Source organism: Bombus bifarius, unplaced genomic scaffold, assembly GCF_011952205.1.
Source record: "Bombus bifarius isolate JDL3187 unplaced genomic scaffold, Bbif_JDL3187 scf7180000007986, whole genome shotgun sequence".
In the NCBI taxonomy this organism is placed as follows: Eukaryota; Metazoa; Arthropoda; class Insecta; order Hymenoptera; family Apidae; genus Bombus; species Bombus bifarius.
Window position 1 is genome coordinate 1,222,908 of NW_022884368.1, and position 15,080 is coordinate 1,237,987.

General features: G+C 38.3%; 1 protein-coding gene and 1 long non-coding RNA gene across 10 annotated transcripts; one reads left to right on the top strand and one right to left on the bottom strand.

Annotated features, from left to right (window-relative positions):
* The first annotated feature begins 13 nt into the window (after positions 1-13).
* Positions 14-14,275, top strand: LOC117205022 (monocarboxylate transporter 3). 8 transcript variants are annotated; one of them, XM_033443042.1, is made up of 12 exons: positions 14-784; positions 861-994; positions 9,519-9,819; positions 9,899-10,042; positions 10,121-10,326; positions 10,405-10,633; positions 10,722-11,182; positions 11,269-11,497; positions 11,567-11,742; positions 11,824-12,046; positions 12,124-12,371; positions 12,447-12,596. In XM_033443042.1, exons 2-12 carry the CDS (start codon positions 902-904, stop codon positions 12,594-12,596), a joined length of 2,460 nt encoding a protein of 819 aa, XP_033298933.1. In that variant the 5' UTR covers positions 14-784; positions 861-901. The 8 variants fall into 8 exon arrangements, with proteins under 8 accessions (XP_033298933.1, XP_033298934.1, XP_033298935.1 ...); XM_033443043.1 differs by having other exon boundaries at positions 881-994; XM_033443044.1 differs by having other exon boundaries at positions 14-994; positions 12,447-14,275.
* LOC117205034 lies at positions 5,670-6,911 on the bottom strand. 2 transcript variants are annotated; one of them, XR_004487176.1, is made up of 3 exons: positions 6,801-6,911; positions 6,176-6,568; positions 5,670-6,039 (listed from the first exon to the last, which is right to left on the bottom strand). It is a non-coding gene; the product is annotated as an uncharacterized LOC117205034 (long non-coding RNA). The 2 variants fall into 2 exon arrangements; XR_004487175.1 differs by lacking the exon at positions 5,670-6,039 and having other exon boundaries at positions 6,169-6,568.
* Positions 14,276-15,080: the final 805 nt, after the last annotated feature.

Below are 15,080 nucleotides of genomic sequence, written 5' to 3' on the forward strand. Positions count from 1 at the left end.
TCACGGCAGGCAGGCAGGCAGGACCTAGGAAAGGCGACGGCCGGGCGGTCGTTTTATTGATCCCGGGGCGCCGCGGCGCTACCCACCCGCGGCGGGATCGTCTGCGAGAAAATTCTCTCCAACAGAATTTTTACGTTCTCTATCATCTAGCTGTACCGTGAATATACTTACGCGAACGACAGCGAGGACGGTGACAGAGTGGTTGTTAATTTTTTCTCGCAATTTTACACTGGAACGCGAACGATTGAACGAAACGGATCGGGGGAGGCGGTACGTAGTAAGTTCCTGGAAGGTGGATCGAAATTCCGTGGACTAGGTCGTGCGCGGGGTGTATGCTACGTCCTCGTCGTCGTCGTCCTCGTCTTCGTCATCGTTGAGGGTTCGAACTGATCTGGAATTGGTGCTATTGGTGGCGATCGTGTCGTGGTTTCGCCAAATTGGTCGTAACGAGGAACACCGGAAAAAGAAACGATCGGTGACGTATGACCGTCGTTTAACCGCACTCCGAAGAAATAACCTATTATCCTTCGACGACCGTTCCCTTCGACAAGAGCAAGATCCGTTTCTCATCTCTTCAGAGTATAATTGTGCGTTAGAACACCGATGGACTGAGGACAAGAGAAACTCAGAGGGAGGAAGAAGAAAAAGAAGGTCGCGGTGATCGTCCGGAAGAAGCTGTCACCGAGCAGCTACGACTTCCAGGATTGTTCATGCAACACCAATGGAGAGCTCATAATTCGAAAGGGGGCGCACCGGACCGCCCGAAGGAGGTGTCATCCGGCTGGTAATAGCTCTGATCTCGTTCCTCGTACACGGGGACACGGGATCGCGAAGCTGTGATTGTTTCAATTTCGTTGAAGATAGTGACAACTAACTTTAGGGTGGGCGCCGCGGCGCCGAGATGGGCCCCGCCAGCAGCCGCGAACAGATCGGGGAGCAGATCGGTGACGATGATGGCCTGCAGATCAAGGCGAAGCCTATGGCCAATAACGTCGTAAGTCTCTTTCATCTTCTTATCTATCGTCCTTCTTTTCACGTGCTTGTTTCCTAATTCGTTAGTCTTTATGTCATGATTCAACTCATATCCGTATAGTAAGGCAGTGGAAAAATCATCGTAGAAAAAGCTCGAAGGAACCGAAGCGGTGTTTAAAACACGTGAAATGGGTGAGCCGAACGCTACGATTTGCTACTCTATTTTCGTCATAAAACAGAGACGTATTCGCGCATCTGCGCTAGAACTCCTTTCGTGACGAAACACACGGAACTGTTTAATTTAGAAAATAACCTCCGCTTGATCGTAACGAATTCCACGAAAATTTTGCGGTAAAAGAGATTTAAATCTTTCCGCTGATCTTTTATCCTTCTATTATTCTTCTATTATAGCGTTATTCGCATAGTTAAATCGCACTGATATTACATCGTTTTGATAGTCTGTAATATCGTGGCCACTATATGGGAGATGTTCATCTAACCATGATATCTTGAGCATATTTGGAATATCGGGGCGTACACATAGCCAGGATTTTATACATATCGATAGATCAGTAGCAGCAGCAGCGCGTTCTGTATTCGTATCGCGAGATGTGTGCAAATCTAGTAGCGGAAGGAAGATGGTTGGTTTCGAGTGCAACAAAGAGAATGAGAAAAGGATAAGCGTATGGAGGAATAAATTGTAGAAACAAAGAGAGAGCATCCGACAAATCGAGTGATAGTATACACGGAGAACAGTTGACAAACAAAATGGAGTGAGATGGATATTTCATAGAGTGGGGAATCGGACAGACTTGACGACTGCGATGCGATAAGTCAGCCGGTGGTTGAGCAGCGCGCATTTTCATATCGCTTGTTTCCCATACCGCAGCTGGACGCTGTCCACTCAGGTGGCGTAAGACCTGCCATCTCTCTTTCCCTTTCTCTTTCTCACTCGCTTTCTCATTCACGACGGGGGTGTATTCATCTTCATTTAAATAGGACATTGCTGCCAGCATCTCGTGATGTCGCCTAAGAATAAGGTATGTAAGATTGATTCGTCTTTTAACGAAATGATTGTCTGCAAAAATGTTCATTTTATCGTCTTCGTTATTTGTATCGTATTTTGTCAATCGTAATTGTAGACGTCGCCTTATTGTCGTTAAAATTTCACATCGAGATAAACAGATATATCTAATCGAAGTTCGATTATGCTTACGATGCATCGATGGCGTTCGGTGTAAACGGTAATCGTAACTTTCTTGTCCTTGAATCGAAACTACCGAATTTCAATGTAAACGGTATACCATGGTATGCCAGCACGTGGCCTAACTTAGGAAAGGTCGAAGCAATACTAATCGATTGTTTTGTTGGTTTAACGCGAAATTCAATTTAAATAAATAGCGGAACAGCGGCGACAGACGGTGGTGAACGTGTTCTCTTCCTCGCGTGTATACAAATCGTTAATTGGCAAGTCTCACGGGGTGTTAGATTTTCGATAAATATCGTTGATCGTGATTACCACGGATTATGGCGGATTTAAATTCAAGTGACGAAATATACGACCCGATCGAGTCAATCACGATGCACATAAGTGAAAGTGTTCACTTCTACCTATCTAAGACACCGGTAATACACATTTACAAATGGCCCATCGATATATTGCCGGTAACATTACAGAGACAGATTTCGCGTACGAGATTCTACGTTTGGGTGTAGTCTGTGGATGTTATTACTTTTTTTGCAGACATAGACCATATCACGTGCCAGTTTACAATGGATTGGTGTCGAGCCATGGATTAAGATGTATTTTATTACGTGCGAACATCTTATCTTTTGAGTGTTTGTTGAATTCGTTATCGTACTGTATCGATGTCGAGTATTTCCCTTATCCTTGGGCTATTCGGCCCAAGAGCGTTAGGTCGTAAGTAGGAAAACGTGTCCATGAATCTGATTGCTTCTATCGAAGGCCCTCTTGTTTAAATGAACATACTCCGACTCACGAATATATTTCAACACATACTACTAAAATCTTTTACGAATATAATACGTATATTATTATATGACAAAACATTTTGAAACTTCATTAGCATTATCATAAGTCATGACTAAATATACATATATACAAGTTATAAGATATTTATTCTGAACGTACACGTCACAGAGGTTACGAAAATATTTGAATAGTTGATTATTTAATGAAGCCATTTTCAACAGTATTCATATTGTACCAAATACAATATCTTACCGTATGCTATGTCTCATCTCATTGTCGATGAAGTTTCAAAACCTCTTGTATAACACGTATAATATATTCATAAATGTTCTCTATGATAAGCGAGTAAATACTTTCGTGAGTCACTGTAATCGACGCGAATAAATTGCTCTCAATAATTGATAAACGAATTTCTCACACTTGGGCTTTATTATTAATTTGCTAAGAGTGATTAAAAAGATCGATGAACATGATCGTGACAGTTAATTTTCATAATCATAGACGGAAGAAATAGGCGATTAAGTACGATTAGGTTGGATTGCATCGTTTGTAATATCAATGATATCGACGTCTCTTCGAATTCGTAAAAACTGCTGTTCAGCAGTTCTACAACGTTCTAATCTTTTCAATAAATTTTCCGAACAGCTTATCGCGACATAATAAATACGCGCGGATAAAAGGAGAAAAAATATCAATCCGGTGAGGTTATGATAATTTAAAGCGTATACTCTTGTCAGACGATGTGATTCATTCAGCAAAGGGAACATGCTCTTCCTTTCTCGATTATTATGTTCATGCGTTTATCGCGACGCCTGGTATCTCGCGGTCCTAAGCAAACTGAGACAACGAAGAAGGGGCTAGCATCGTCGTAAACAATGGCCTGTTGCAAATCGAGAAAATATCATGATGTAGCTCTCATTTATGGTTTCTGAGTCATTTTAAGCTACTGCTGCCGTTAACATTTCCGAGAAGACGAGGACCAGATGTTCTCGTGATTATTTTAAATCATTGATGTTATCTGCGTTTCTGCACGTTTCGTGACGCCTTCGAAAGCTTTATAGTTGGAAGTTCGAAAGAAAGATGCGCGATCGTTGTTGTTCAAATCGATTGATTCGTAATTATTTCGAGCTCAACCTTATTTTAGGTTGAAACAAAGAAATTACGATAGTACTCGTCGGCTGACGAATCATTCGTATAATACATATTTTGTTTCAGTAAATAGAATTCTTTCATCGCTATTATTTCGTCAAATACTACGAATTGACTGTATTTTATAAAACGGTATCGTGCCGTTGCTTCTGCCTGCTAATTTTTCAGCGGAGATCAGAAGCAGATGGTGTTTTCATGTATCGTGCCTTCAACACTAATTGTCGTTGGTTATTATCTAATTAATTCATAAATGTACTCGTGCGTAGAGACGAGCACACAGAACACCCAGTGGAATGTAGCATGTTGCAGCAGTAACTCTCGCGTGATCGACGTTATATACCAGTGGTACCATTCTCCTCCCATCTACCTATCCCTTTTATCGGTGCTGATTCTTCGAGTGTTTCCACCACTGTTATACATCGACTCGAGATCATCTTCAGAATGTTTACTTAGTGCCCTCCTGCCTCATCGCCCCGCCTCCTTTCGCCAGCTCTCTCATTTGTGTTCGCTGTAATTCGATTGTTTGGTGATTTTCGTGGAGACGGCCATCGTTAAATGGCAATCGATTAATCGAGATTTCATGTACATTGTCGATAATCTTGATAACACGACATATGATATATATATATATTGGTAACCTCCTTTGCGTGCAAGATTAATTTCATGCAGTGTAAGCATCAACTTAGATTATTAGTGCGCGCGTCACGCTACGATATGATGGTCACTTTACGATGTACGATGTTTCCCGTATGGCTACAGTAGTGCCTCGCTAACTGGCCACGGGTTGGGACCTTATCTGTCCAGTTATTGAGGGAGGTATATTTTTACAAAATCTCGAGTATCTCTCTTCCTTGTTGAGTGCGAGATATTTTCGAACAGATGTTTGGAACAAAGAAAAGATAGAATTCGAGAGAATCAGACTGTTTAAGTAATTTTTCACATAGTGTACTACTTTAAATAAAATTCCAAAGACCTTGGTAATACTTCCTTGTAAACCAAATAAACTCTTACACATTTAGTTTAATAATATAAATAAGGAGTGTACACACACGCACACGCACGCACGCTCGCGCGCGCGCACACACACACACACACACAACACACACAAAATTTACAATTTGAAAATTGCTGATTCATTAATATTACTAATTAATATTATTAGTTTGTAAATTATTGTGCAAGAGAGTCCAGAGAGTCGCACTACGAAATCAGTTCGAAGAATTGGCCAAGGATAACAATGGCCAGCAAAATTCTGACCAGTTAACGCGACACTACTGTATTCAGCCGCTCGACCATGAACATGATTTCTCGAAGCCACCAGATAATAACACCGCATCGGGAACTGTCACTTTCTTCCTAAAGTACGAGATCGTTGCCAGCAAATATTTGTTTAGTGAGGTAACGTCTCGAAACAACTAACTCTAAAAATTGCATAAACCTCGGGTGACAAGGTAGGCTTGTCCCTCTACCCCTGATATTGAAAAAAGCTACTACAGCGCGTGGCTTACAAGATTAAATACGGACTAATGGCTAGCGTGGAACAATATGTCGAAACATTAAACGTAAGTTCAAAAGCTGCTGCTGTAGTTGCACGTTAGAGGAAATAACATGTCGATCTCTCCATTATTATGCCAAATGTGAATCATCCGCGCAGAGCTGAGTGACATTGAGCTGCAACGTGTTGGTTAGTCGGAGTTGCAATTCCTCCAATAATGCATCAAGTAGCCCTTGATACAAACATTGCCTCGTTGGACGGATATGAACAACGAAAAGGTTTTTGGCCTCGCGTGGAGCGCAGTGTCACAGAGCTGCTTATTTTTGTGCTCCTTTGTCGACCAAGCATATCTCGACTTTGTGAATGGAATGCAATACTTGACGAGTTTTTTTGTCGATTACAAAGATGCGTGGTTAGAGCAATTTCTTAGCTAGAAAAAATTTTAAATTTGTTTCAGTTCAGTTTGAAATGTTTTATACTACAAATATTTTGAATGTCCTTTTTTTATGACAATTCTACGAAAAACTGTTATAGGCATAAAAATAAATGAAACAATAGATTCGTACTGTTTACATCATGATCACAGCTTGTTAATGCTTTATAGCTTTCATTTATGTAACACTTTCGTTAGGATACAAATCATCTTATATCAAATACACTTGACCATGCTATAGCTATATGGAAACGGCCGTTGAAATTTTTAAACCGATTCTCTGCCATTTTATTGTCTGTTTTTTCTTTGTCCTCTTCAAATATAACATCTTTCCTTAATTCTATATCGTTTAAGATTGCATCAACTGCTCGTACGGTTATTTGCAACATGGAGAAAAACAAGGAGAAAGTTTATAATTTAGTATGTAATTTGGTCGTTTTAAATACTATAACCGTTCTCGTATTGATTTTTTCTCCTTTAGGCGGATTTTGTATCGAACCGTTGCGCCTTGTATAAAGCGTATTTCCTATAGTGCAGAATATGTAAATTAGGTATTTTGCTTTAATTAAAACAAATCGCGATAGGTGAAAACTGCGTACGTGTGAAAATTCAAGGCTTCTTTTAGAATCATGAACGATGCAAATTCGAGTGTCGTCTGGTTGTCGCGCCACGTAATTGTGAGATAGGGAGGGGACGCGTGTGAGACGCTTCGCATTTATAGGTTAACTTTTCGCGCACAACCGATCAGTACCGCTTACCGCTTCAACGAGAGGTCCGTGTTCTTTCGTTGCCGTAAGCAGCTCTTTTGTCCGGCGGGTACTTAAATTTTCAACGGAGACTTGTGCTGTTTAGTCATTGGTGCATCGCGATTTCGCCTAGAACAGAACAGTGGTAAACAGAACAGTGCATTTGCACTGCACGCGTGTTCGTAATCGCCAAATCGACGATCGAGTGGTCGTATTATTGACACACCATTGCATGCTGTTCCGTCGCATTCAGCATTACATATTTTTACACTACACCAAAGATCATTTGTCAAAGCCATTCACGATGACAGAAAAAAGAATGTTGTACGCGTAGAGAACAAAGTTACTTTGTTCGTGGACGTTGGAGGAAGAAAGGCTATAACTACGGTGTTTGTATATAAATAGATTCATCGTAGTGCGTAGTGATACGCAATAGTTATACGTCCAATAGTAGAAACCAGTCGTTTCTGCCGGCAAAATTGTCATGACAATTTGCGCGTGCCGTATTTACGAGGTATACAGTGTCATTTGGTTCGCGTGCATCCGATGTCTCGTGGCTAGAGCTTGTTGATGATCTGAGCTTGGCTGAGACGCGTCACCTCGCGCGTATATACGTTGTGTACAGTTGTCGTGCGCTGCAACGAGGGACAAGATAGAACGTGAACTCTCAATCTTTGCAAAAAAGTGTACTTTTTTAAGGGGCCGTTGCGCACTCTTTTTCCCGTTGAATAACCGTCAATCCGTTAATTGGTCTAAGGCGTGCGATATGGCAGTACAATAGAGAGTTGACACGGGAGCGCGTGAGTGTGAAAGACATGGCAGCGGATTTTGACGAGTGATACTGATACTACTACTCCTGTTATTCGCTAACAGGGGGAGTGTGTTAAAGTCGCGCGTAAGAGACGCAGCGTGGTAAAACCTTGCCACGGGATAAAGTCACGGGAAAGAAAGAACATACAACGCGCAGCTGCGCGCACTTCTACGAAAATAGAACTTTGCATAAGTGTGCAGAGGCCAACGGCGAAACGAGTGAAGTGTGACATTAAAGCGATCGTAGAATGTCGCGCGTGTCGCTCAACAAGTCGCAGTACAGCCAATACGGCTCGCGTCGCGTGCGAAAGATCAGTACGGTACGTTTCGAAGATTTGTCTCTATTTGGTAAAGCGCGTGCTACCACGTTTACGCGCCTCTTGCGTGATTCGATCTCTTCATTCTTGGGTGATCTGATTTGCCTCGAGTTTCGAGGCACTCTCGTTTCGTTTCGTTTCGTTTCGTTTCGTTCCGTTTTACATCGTTTCTCGTCGTAATTGCTTCGTTTGTTTGTCCAGTTTGGTTCGGGGACGACACGTGACTTAGCCTTGACAATCAACATAAATTACACTTTCGCACAGAAGGTTCTGACGAACACGAACCGAGTACGGTTGGCACACCATACACGCATATGTATACGTTGTCAGCACAGCCATGTACCTACTGCATGGCTGTGTGCACGATTTGCACCCGTTGCGAATGTGACACCGACCGCCACGAAAACAAGGTCGAAAACAATGATCTCGTCGAGCTTCGTTTGCCTTGACGTTAGGTGGCGCACACTTTGCCAATTCTAATGACAGTGGATCAGCTGATTGGGTTGACCTTCCATTCCGCTAAGCTAAGTCACTATTAAGCCTATCGATATGCGTGTCCTATGCTCTAGCGCTGTATTTAAATTCGTTTAATAATTTTAACATACTCGAGGTCATTGTACGGAACTATTTCGTTCCTTCGACATTTCTATAAAAAAATTCCTTACAAATATTTCTTCTTATAACGTTGCTGCGATTCTCGAATTCTTATATTCCAATCTCACTCATGTTGAAGGACTTAAAATATCTTGAAGAAGGTGTTTTAAAAATACCATTGACGACTTTTTTATATTTTTCTCGAGGTGAAGAAACGGTAGAAGGTCACGATTGAGTCGAAAATGACTCGAAGAATACAGCAGAATTAAGGAAGCATGAAATTACACTCATTTATGTGATCTGTATTATCTTCTTCTCTAGTATTCTTAAAATTTCCTTATTTTAAGGAATTTTCGTTAAACATGATCGTTTTATCGCGTGATCAATATCGCTTCCTCTTTATTAGATTCAAAGGAAATGCTATTTTACCTTGGATAAACGTAGCCTTAGGGAATGGTTAAGTCACAGTAGCCATATCTATGCTTACGTTTGCGTTATGAGATCATCTTATAATACGGCCGCGCGTTCTCACATTACGCTCCAAAAGATATCTTCCGCAGTAGCGTGCTTTTCGATTTATTTCATTTCATTCTCATAATTTCATTTTATTTTCAACGGAGGAAAGTAATTTACACTCGTAAAACTGATGTCATAAAATCGTAGTTGAATCTGTATGATTTTCTGAAATCTATAAGTATTCTTATTTAACAATCTGTTAATCAGGCATGTATAGAAATATCTATAATCTGCCTATGTATTTATGCATTGGCATGAAATGAAGCTTTTCTTGCAGTATTCAAGGTGAACTGCCACTACTTTACTCAAGGCAAACACAAATATCAATGTTACAATGTAACAAGATTTAAAAACAAATATTCATTCAAATTTTCTAAGAAGGGTGAATTACTTTGTTGGAATAATGTTTGAGAAAATGTAGAAAAATAAGAAAATGTTAACTCTTTATGTATATCAGTTACAAATTTATCAATGTTGTTGTACCATTTTACAGACGGACAGTGAATATTCTGTAGAAGAGCATACAAGATTAACTGCCACTGATGGAGCTAGTGATGAAGCATCTCCAGAAGATGAAGGGGGTTCACTGTGCGAATACCACGATATACCACCTCCACCTGATGGTGGATATGGATGGGTGGTGGTATTTGCGTCATTCATGTGTAACATGATAGTAGACGGTATTGCTTATACATTTGGCGTTTTTCTGGGAGAATTTGTTACATATTTTGGAGAAGGAAAAGGAAAAACTGCATGGGTTGGCTCGTTGTTATCTGGCATGTACCTCAGTGCTGGTAAATTTCTTTATTATAAATATCATCTTTCTTTCAAGCGTAATAATGTCTTGGTTAAAAAGATTCAATCTATTTTTAGGACCTGTTGTCAGTGCTTTAACAAATAAGTATGGATGTAGGGCAGTATGTATGGCAGGAAGTTTTTTAGGTGCAGCAGCATTTGTACTTTCAACATTTTCAACCAGTGTAAATATGCTTATGATGACTTATGGTGTTATGGGAGGTGCGTATAATATTTTGGATTATAATCTGATTTACTTATTTACATTTCGATTATGCTATAATAATTATGCTGTTTCAGGAGTTGGATTTGGTCTAATATATTTACCAGCAGTAGTTTGCGTAGGTTATTATTTTGAAACTAAACGATCTCTAGCTACAGGCATTGCTGTATGTGGTTCAGGATTTGGCACATTTGCATTTCCACCTCTTGTAACAATGTTACTAGAAGCATATAATTGGAAAGGAGCAAATTTAATTCTGGCTGGTCTTATTTTAAATTGTGCTGTAAGTGTAGCTATTAGCTTTCTAAGACATTTGGGAACATAGATCGTATATTTGATAACAACAACAGGAAAATTATAGGTTTTTGGTGCGATGATGAGGCCATTAGAATATCCAAAAGCTTCTTCTGTTAAACCATTATTACAAAGAATGGCGGAAGAAAAAAGATTTCAAATGGAACGTGGAAGTATCGGAGGTTCTTATTTTATGGTACAACTGCCTGATGGATCTATGGAGAAAAGAATGAAAATGCCTATTAACATTGATCCTGGTGTTCATTCCAGTTTCAATTTAGACCAATTAGTGCCTGGTAAGAAAATCTGTCTTAAAATTAACTATATCGATGATCGAACACCACCGTATTTTACGATGTACTTCATTTATTTGTAATATTAAAGGAACTCCTTTAACACCAGTTCCAACGGTGCCAACCCTGCCCACTATATCGGAGGTGAAAGTACAAGAACACTCTTCCAGTGGAGCAACTAGTAATAGTGGCAGTATGGACTTAAAGAGTATTTCCACTAAATCAAAAAGCAGAAAAAATATCGATGATACCAAAGATACAAAAGATATGTCAGAAAAGTCTGAAAGCGAATTCAAACCGATAATTCCTAGAAATGCTTCTCAACCTGCTTTTACAACTCACGTACAAGGTTTACCTAAAAATGGCTCTGTACCCTTTTTCGATCGAATCCGTAAAACTAGCACTAGCGAGAGATATAAACCAAGTCTTAGTGCGATTAAGAACTCTAGAACAACGTTGAATTCTAATGGCGATATTAGAAAGAGTTTGCACTTAAGACTTTCGACGAGCAGCGTTATGGGTTCTCGGAATAATAATGCAGAAATAGATGTAGTAAGTGTTTTAGCATGAGTTTCGAAAAATATACTTAATTACAAAAAAAGACTGTTAAGTTATACCATAAATGATACGTTTTACAGGATGGGGAAAGTATTACTTTTACTACCAGCAAATCTAGTATACCAAAAGAGAAACCACAAATTATTCGACCACTATCGCGGAAGGATATATTTTACAGTGGCAGTGTGGTTAATTTACCAGAATATCAGAGTCAAAAATCACTTGCAAATTATCGTCAAAGTGTTCTTTCACTATCAAAATCCGTACGTGGAGATGTTAAAGATACCGACATTGAAAAGGCGCCTCAACGTGAGTAATTAAAAAAAATACAAATATAACTATTCATAAACATTTATTAAACCATAGTAAATGTTACAGAACCTCTATGTCCCTGTTTGGTATTACCTGAATCGTTTAAAGAAGCTTTGTCAACGATGATGGATCTATCTTTACTAAAGGATCCAGTGTTTCTTTTAATTGGTATCAGTAATGTATTTGGAATGGCTGGATTATACGTTCCGTTTGTATATCTATTAGACGCTGCGGTCTTAGATGTAAGTTAAAGATTGTAGGATATTCTTTTTACTACATATTGTTTGTTGTATGATCAGTTTTTCAATGTTAATTGTTTTTAGAATATCGACAAGACTCTTGCGTCATATTTGGTATCTATAATTGGAATTACTAATACTCTGGGCCGTGTAGCTTGTGGATATATCGCGGATTTTCCACAAGTAGATTCACTGTTGTTGAACAACATCTGCTTAATTATATCGACAGTTGCTGTAGCTGCGATACCGTTCTGCCATTCTTATCCTGCTTATATCATTATGAGCATTCTTTTCGGTATAGCTATATGTAAGTATTGAAATTAATAAATGTTATTATGGATCTCATTGTTTGCTTCGATATTATATGTTTGTGTAATATTTCAGCTGGATACATTTCTTTGACGTCGATTATTTTGGTAGATCTCTTAGGGCTAGACAAATTGACCAATGCATTTGGTCTTTTAATCTTATTTAGAGGAGCTGCAGCTATTATTGGTTCACCTTTGGCGGGTGCCGTTTATGACGCAACACAAAGCTACAGTATCCCATTCTTTATGGCAGGATTTTTCTTCCTTATAAGCACGGTTACTAGTTTCATGGCGCCAGCTATGAAACGGTGCACAACGCCGCAGGTAGATATATAGTAACAAGTAATAAACATTATTTAGAGTACTGTAAATTAACGAGTAAGAATAATTCTATTACAGACTCAGCCTGTGATATTAGATACATTGACTCCAATTGATGAAGATATCGAAGAAGAGAACGAAGAAGATATTCCTGAAATAGTAGAAACTGCACCATCTCCACAAGAACCACCCGAGAAGGAAATTAAACAAATAGAGTCTGTTTTATAAAGTCTGGTCCACATAAGGAGAGAGAAATAGCCTTCTTCTCCGAGCCACACTGTGATAGGGCTGTTACTTCTAAAAGGTCTGAAAAAGGTACTTCTTCGTTATACATTCTAATGGATAAAGCACAAATTAATGAGTACAACCTGATGGTATTTTTGACGTACTTAGAATTTTTGCAATTATATACCTAATTTTTTTTATGAAACTAATATATAAATATAAATATAAATCTTACACACTTACACGTGCGAGCGCGTGTAAACATACACGCGCACACACACACACAAACAAACAAACAAACAAATACGTGTAACAATGTAAAAAATGCCATCAGGTGGAAAACTTCATTTGCCTATGTCAATAGTAGATAATAGATAGAAGAATTTATTAACTTAATCAGTATAGAATGATCAGTATAAAAAATAATGAAAAAGTGAAAAAAATGCTTTTGCACTTGCATATCGAAGTAATGTTGAAAGAATATTAATCTTCGTCGTAAGTGATAAATATTATGATTTAGAATAAGAATGGTCAATCTCAATATTTTGCGACTGGCTCTCTCCTTTAGGCTTGTTTATCTTCATTATAGTACTTTTTAAGGATACTTAGCCGCGTTCTACTTTTTGAGCGACGTTTTACTTGTCGAACACAACGAAAGAAACGTTTGTTATACTATGTCGACTTATCGTGTTATTTACGTTAGCGCGTATCGCATTTGACTTTTAAGGTTGCACACGTGGACAATTCACGCAATGATTGACCATTCTTAATCGAGAATACCCCACCTACGAGTTGTTACTTAAATCTATTTTTGGTCACGATCCAAAGATATGTATAATTCCAATTAAATTACATTCAGAGAAATATTTTTCTTGCATACACAACAAATGTATATACATATTATAAGTGAAGAAACTGTGGATTAGGCGACATACAGATAGATTCGCTATTGCGAAAAGAATTGTAAATAATTATATAGGCAATTGTAAAATAGTGTATAACGAATTTCGAAACTAGGCAAATAGAAAATGATTTCTGTTTCGGGACCTCATTACCGTATGTCCCTGTATTAATATATTGATTATATGAACAAATAACACGTTAGGTAGAGATTAATTAAATATATTAATGATATTCAGCTAGAATGTTTATTTTACTTAATGTATAAAAGGACATAAGTCGTCTGATGCATCTAGTTTGTGTAAATTAATAGTTTTTTTTAGTTGACCGATAATCTACTGTCGGGAAGAAACGTGACACGTTAGTTGCATATTAATTAACACAAACTAATTCTCGACTAATACACGTGCTGTTCGATTCTCGTCCCCGTGAGTCTCGGCAGCTGTAGTTTGTCGTGTCGCTTACACACGTAAGTAACTAATTAAATATTGATTATCGAGAGTAGAGAGAATGTTATTCAATTACATAAATATAATACTTTTTATTCACAAACGCATACACGCCTATGATCAGTATAAATATATAAATTTATGTATGCCCATGTAAATTTATATATTTATATACACATAATGAACGACAAAAGAAGATAATTGTAAATCTTGTTAAACGGCATACAACAAATGTTATACTTGTATGTACATTGTATATACGGTGATTATTGGTAAGCGGCTACGGTGATTAATTATCGATACGTATGCATAAGACTCGGAAGATTTAAAAAAGATAGGAAGAAAGAACCGTTATTATGGATAAAAAGCAAAAGGAAGAGAAATATACCAACAGTGCTATTATCATCACTGCTACTGCTATCACTATTACCATTATTATTACTACTACTATTACTACTATTATTATACTATATTAATTAGTACAACTATCGCGACACTTATTTTTATTCTCACGATTGTCGTACAGGAGACCGTGTTTTTGTGATTTGAATTGGAATATAATGTATACATGTTATTCAGTCGAAAAGGTATATGTGTGCACGCGTGTCGCCGCGGCAAAAGTGCTACCAGTTACACTTACACACATATAGAGTATATATAATATCGACGCGCGTGTTCATGTGACATTTCGCATGCGCATGTTTCGTATGTATGTATGTTAGTAAGAACAGGCGGGATTCTAGTAGAGATACGCAAAGTATGTGTGTGTCGTGTGTGCATAATAGATGCATATATATATATATATATACATATACATGATGGATGTATACATGTGTGTATATATATACATATATAAACGAACGTTTCAACACACATGCGCACGACTTAATCCTGTGCATATGTTAAAAAAGGAAAACAATAAAAGAAAAAAAAAAGTGAAGTATATATGCTATGGTACAAAGAAGGACAAATGTATTAGGCGACGTTTATTGAAATTGAAGAGGAATTATGAATTTTTATTACTGAAATATTGCGTTGACTTGTTTATTTATTAATAATACGTACATATTTTCCCATAGTTCCCACGAACGATACTTGCGCTCAAGTACGAGTATCCGCGTATCCCCGCTCGCTTTTT

Excerpts from the sequence above, each read along its gene's own strand:
- LOC117205022 (XM_033443044.1), top strand. The coding sequence starts at position 902 with ATGGGCCCCGCCAGCAGCCGCGAACAGATCGGGGAGCAGATCGGTGAC. Across the intron at positions 9,820-9,898 it reads TGGCATGTACCTCAGTGCTG|GACCTGTTGTCAGTGCTTTA; the intron begins GTAAATTTCTTT and ends ATCTATTTTTAG. Across the intron at positions 10,327-10,404 it reads GTCTTATTTTAAATTGTGCT|GTTTTTGGTGCGATGATGAG; the intron begins GTAAGTGTAGCT and ends GGAAAATTATAG.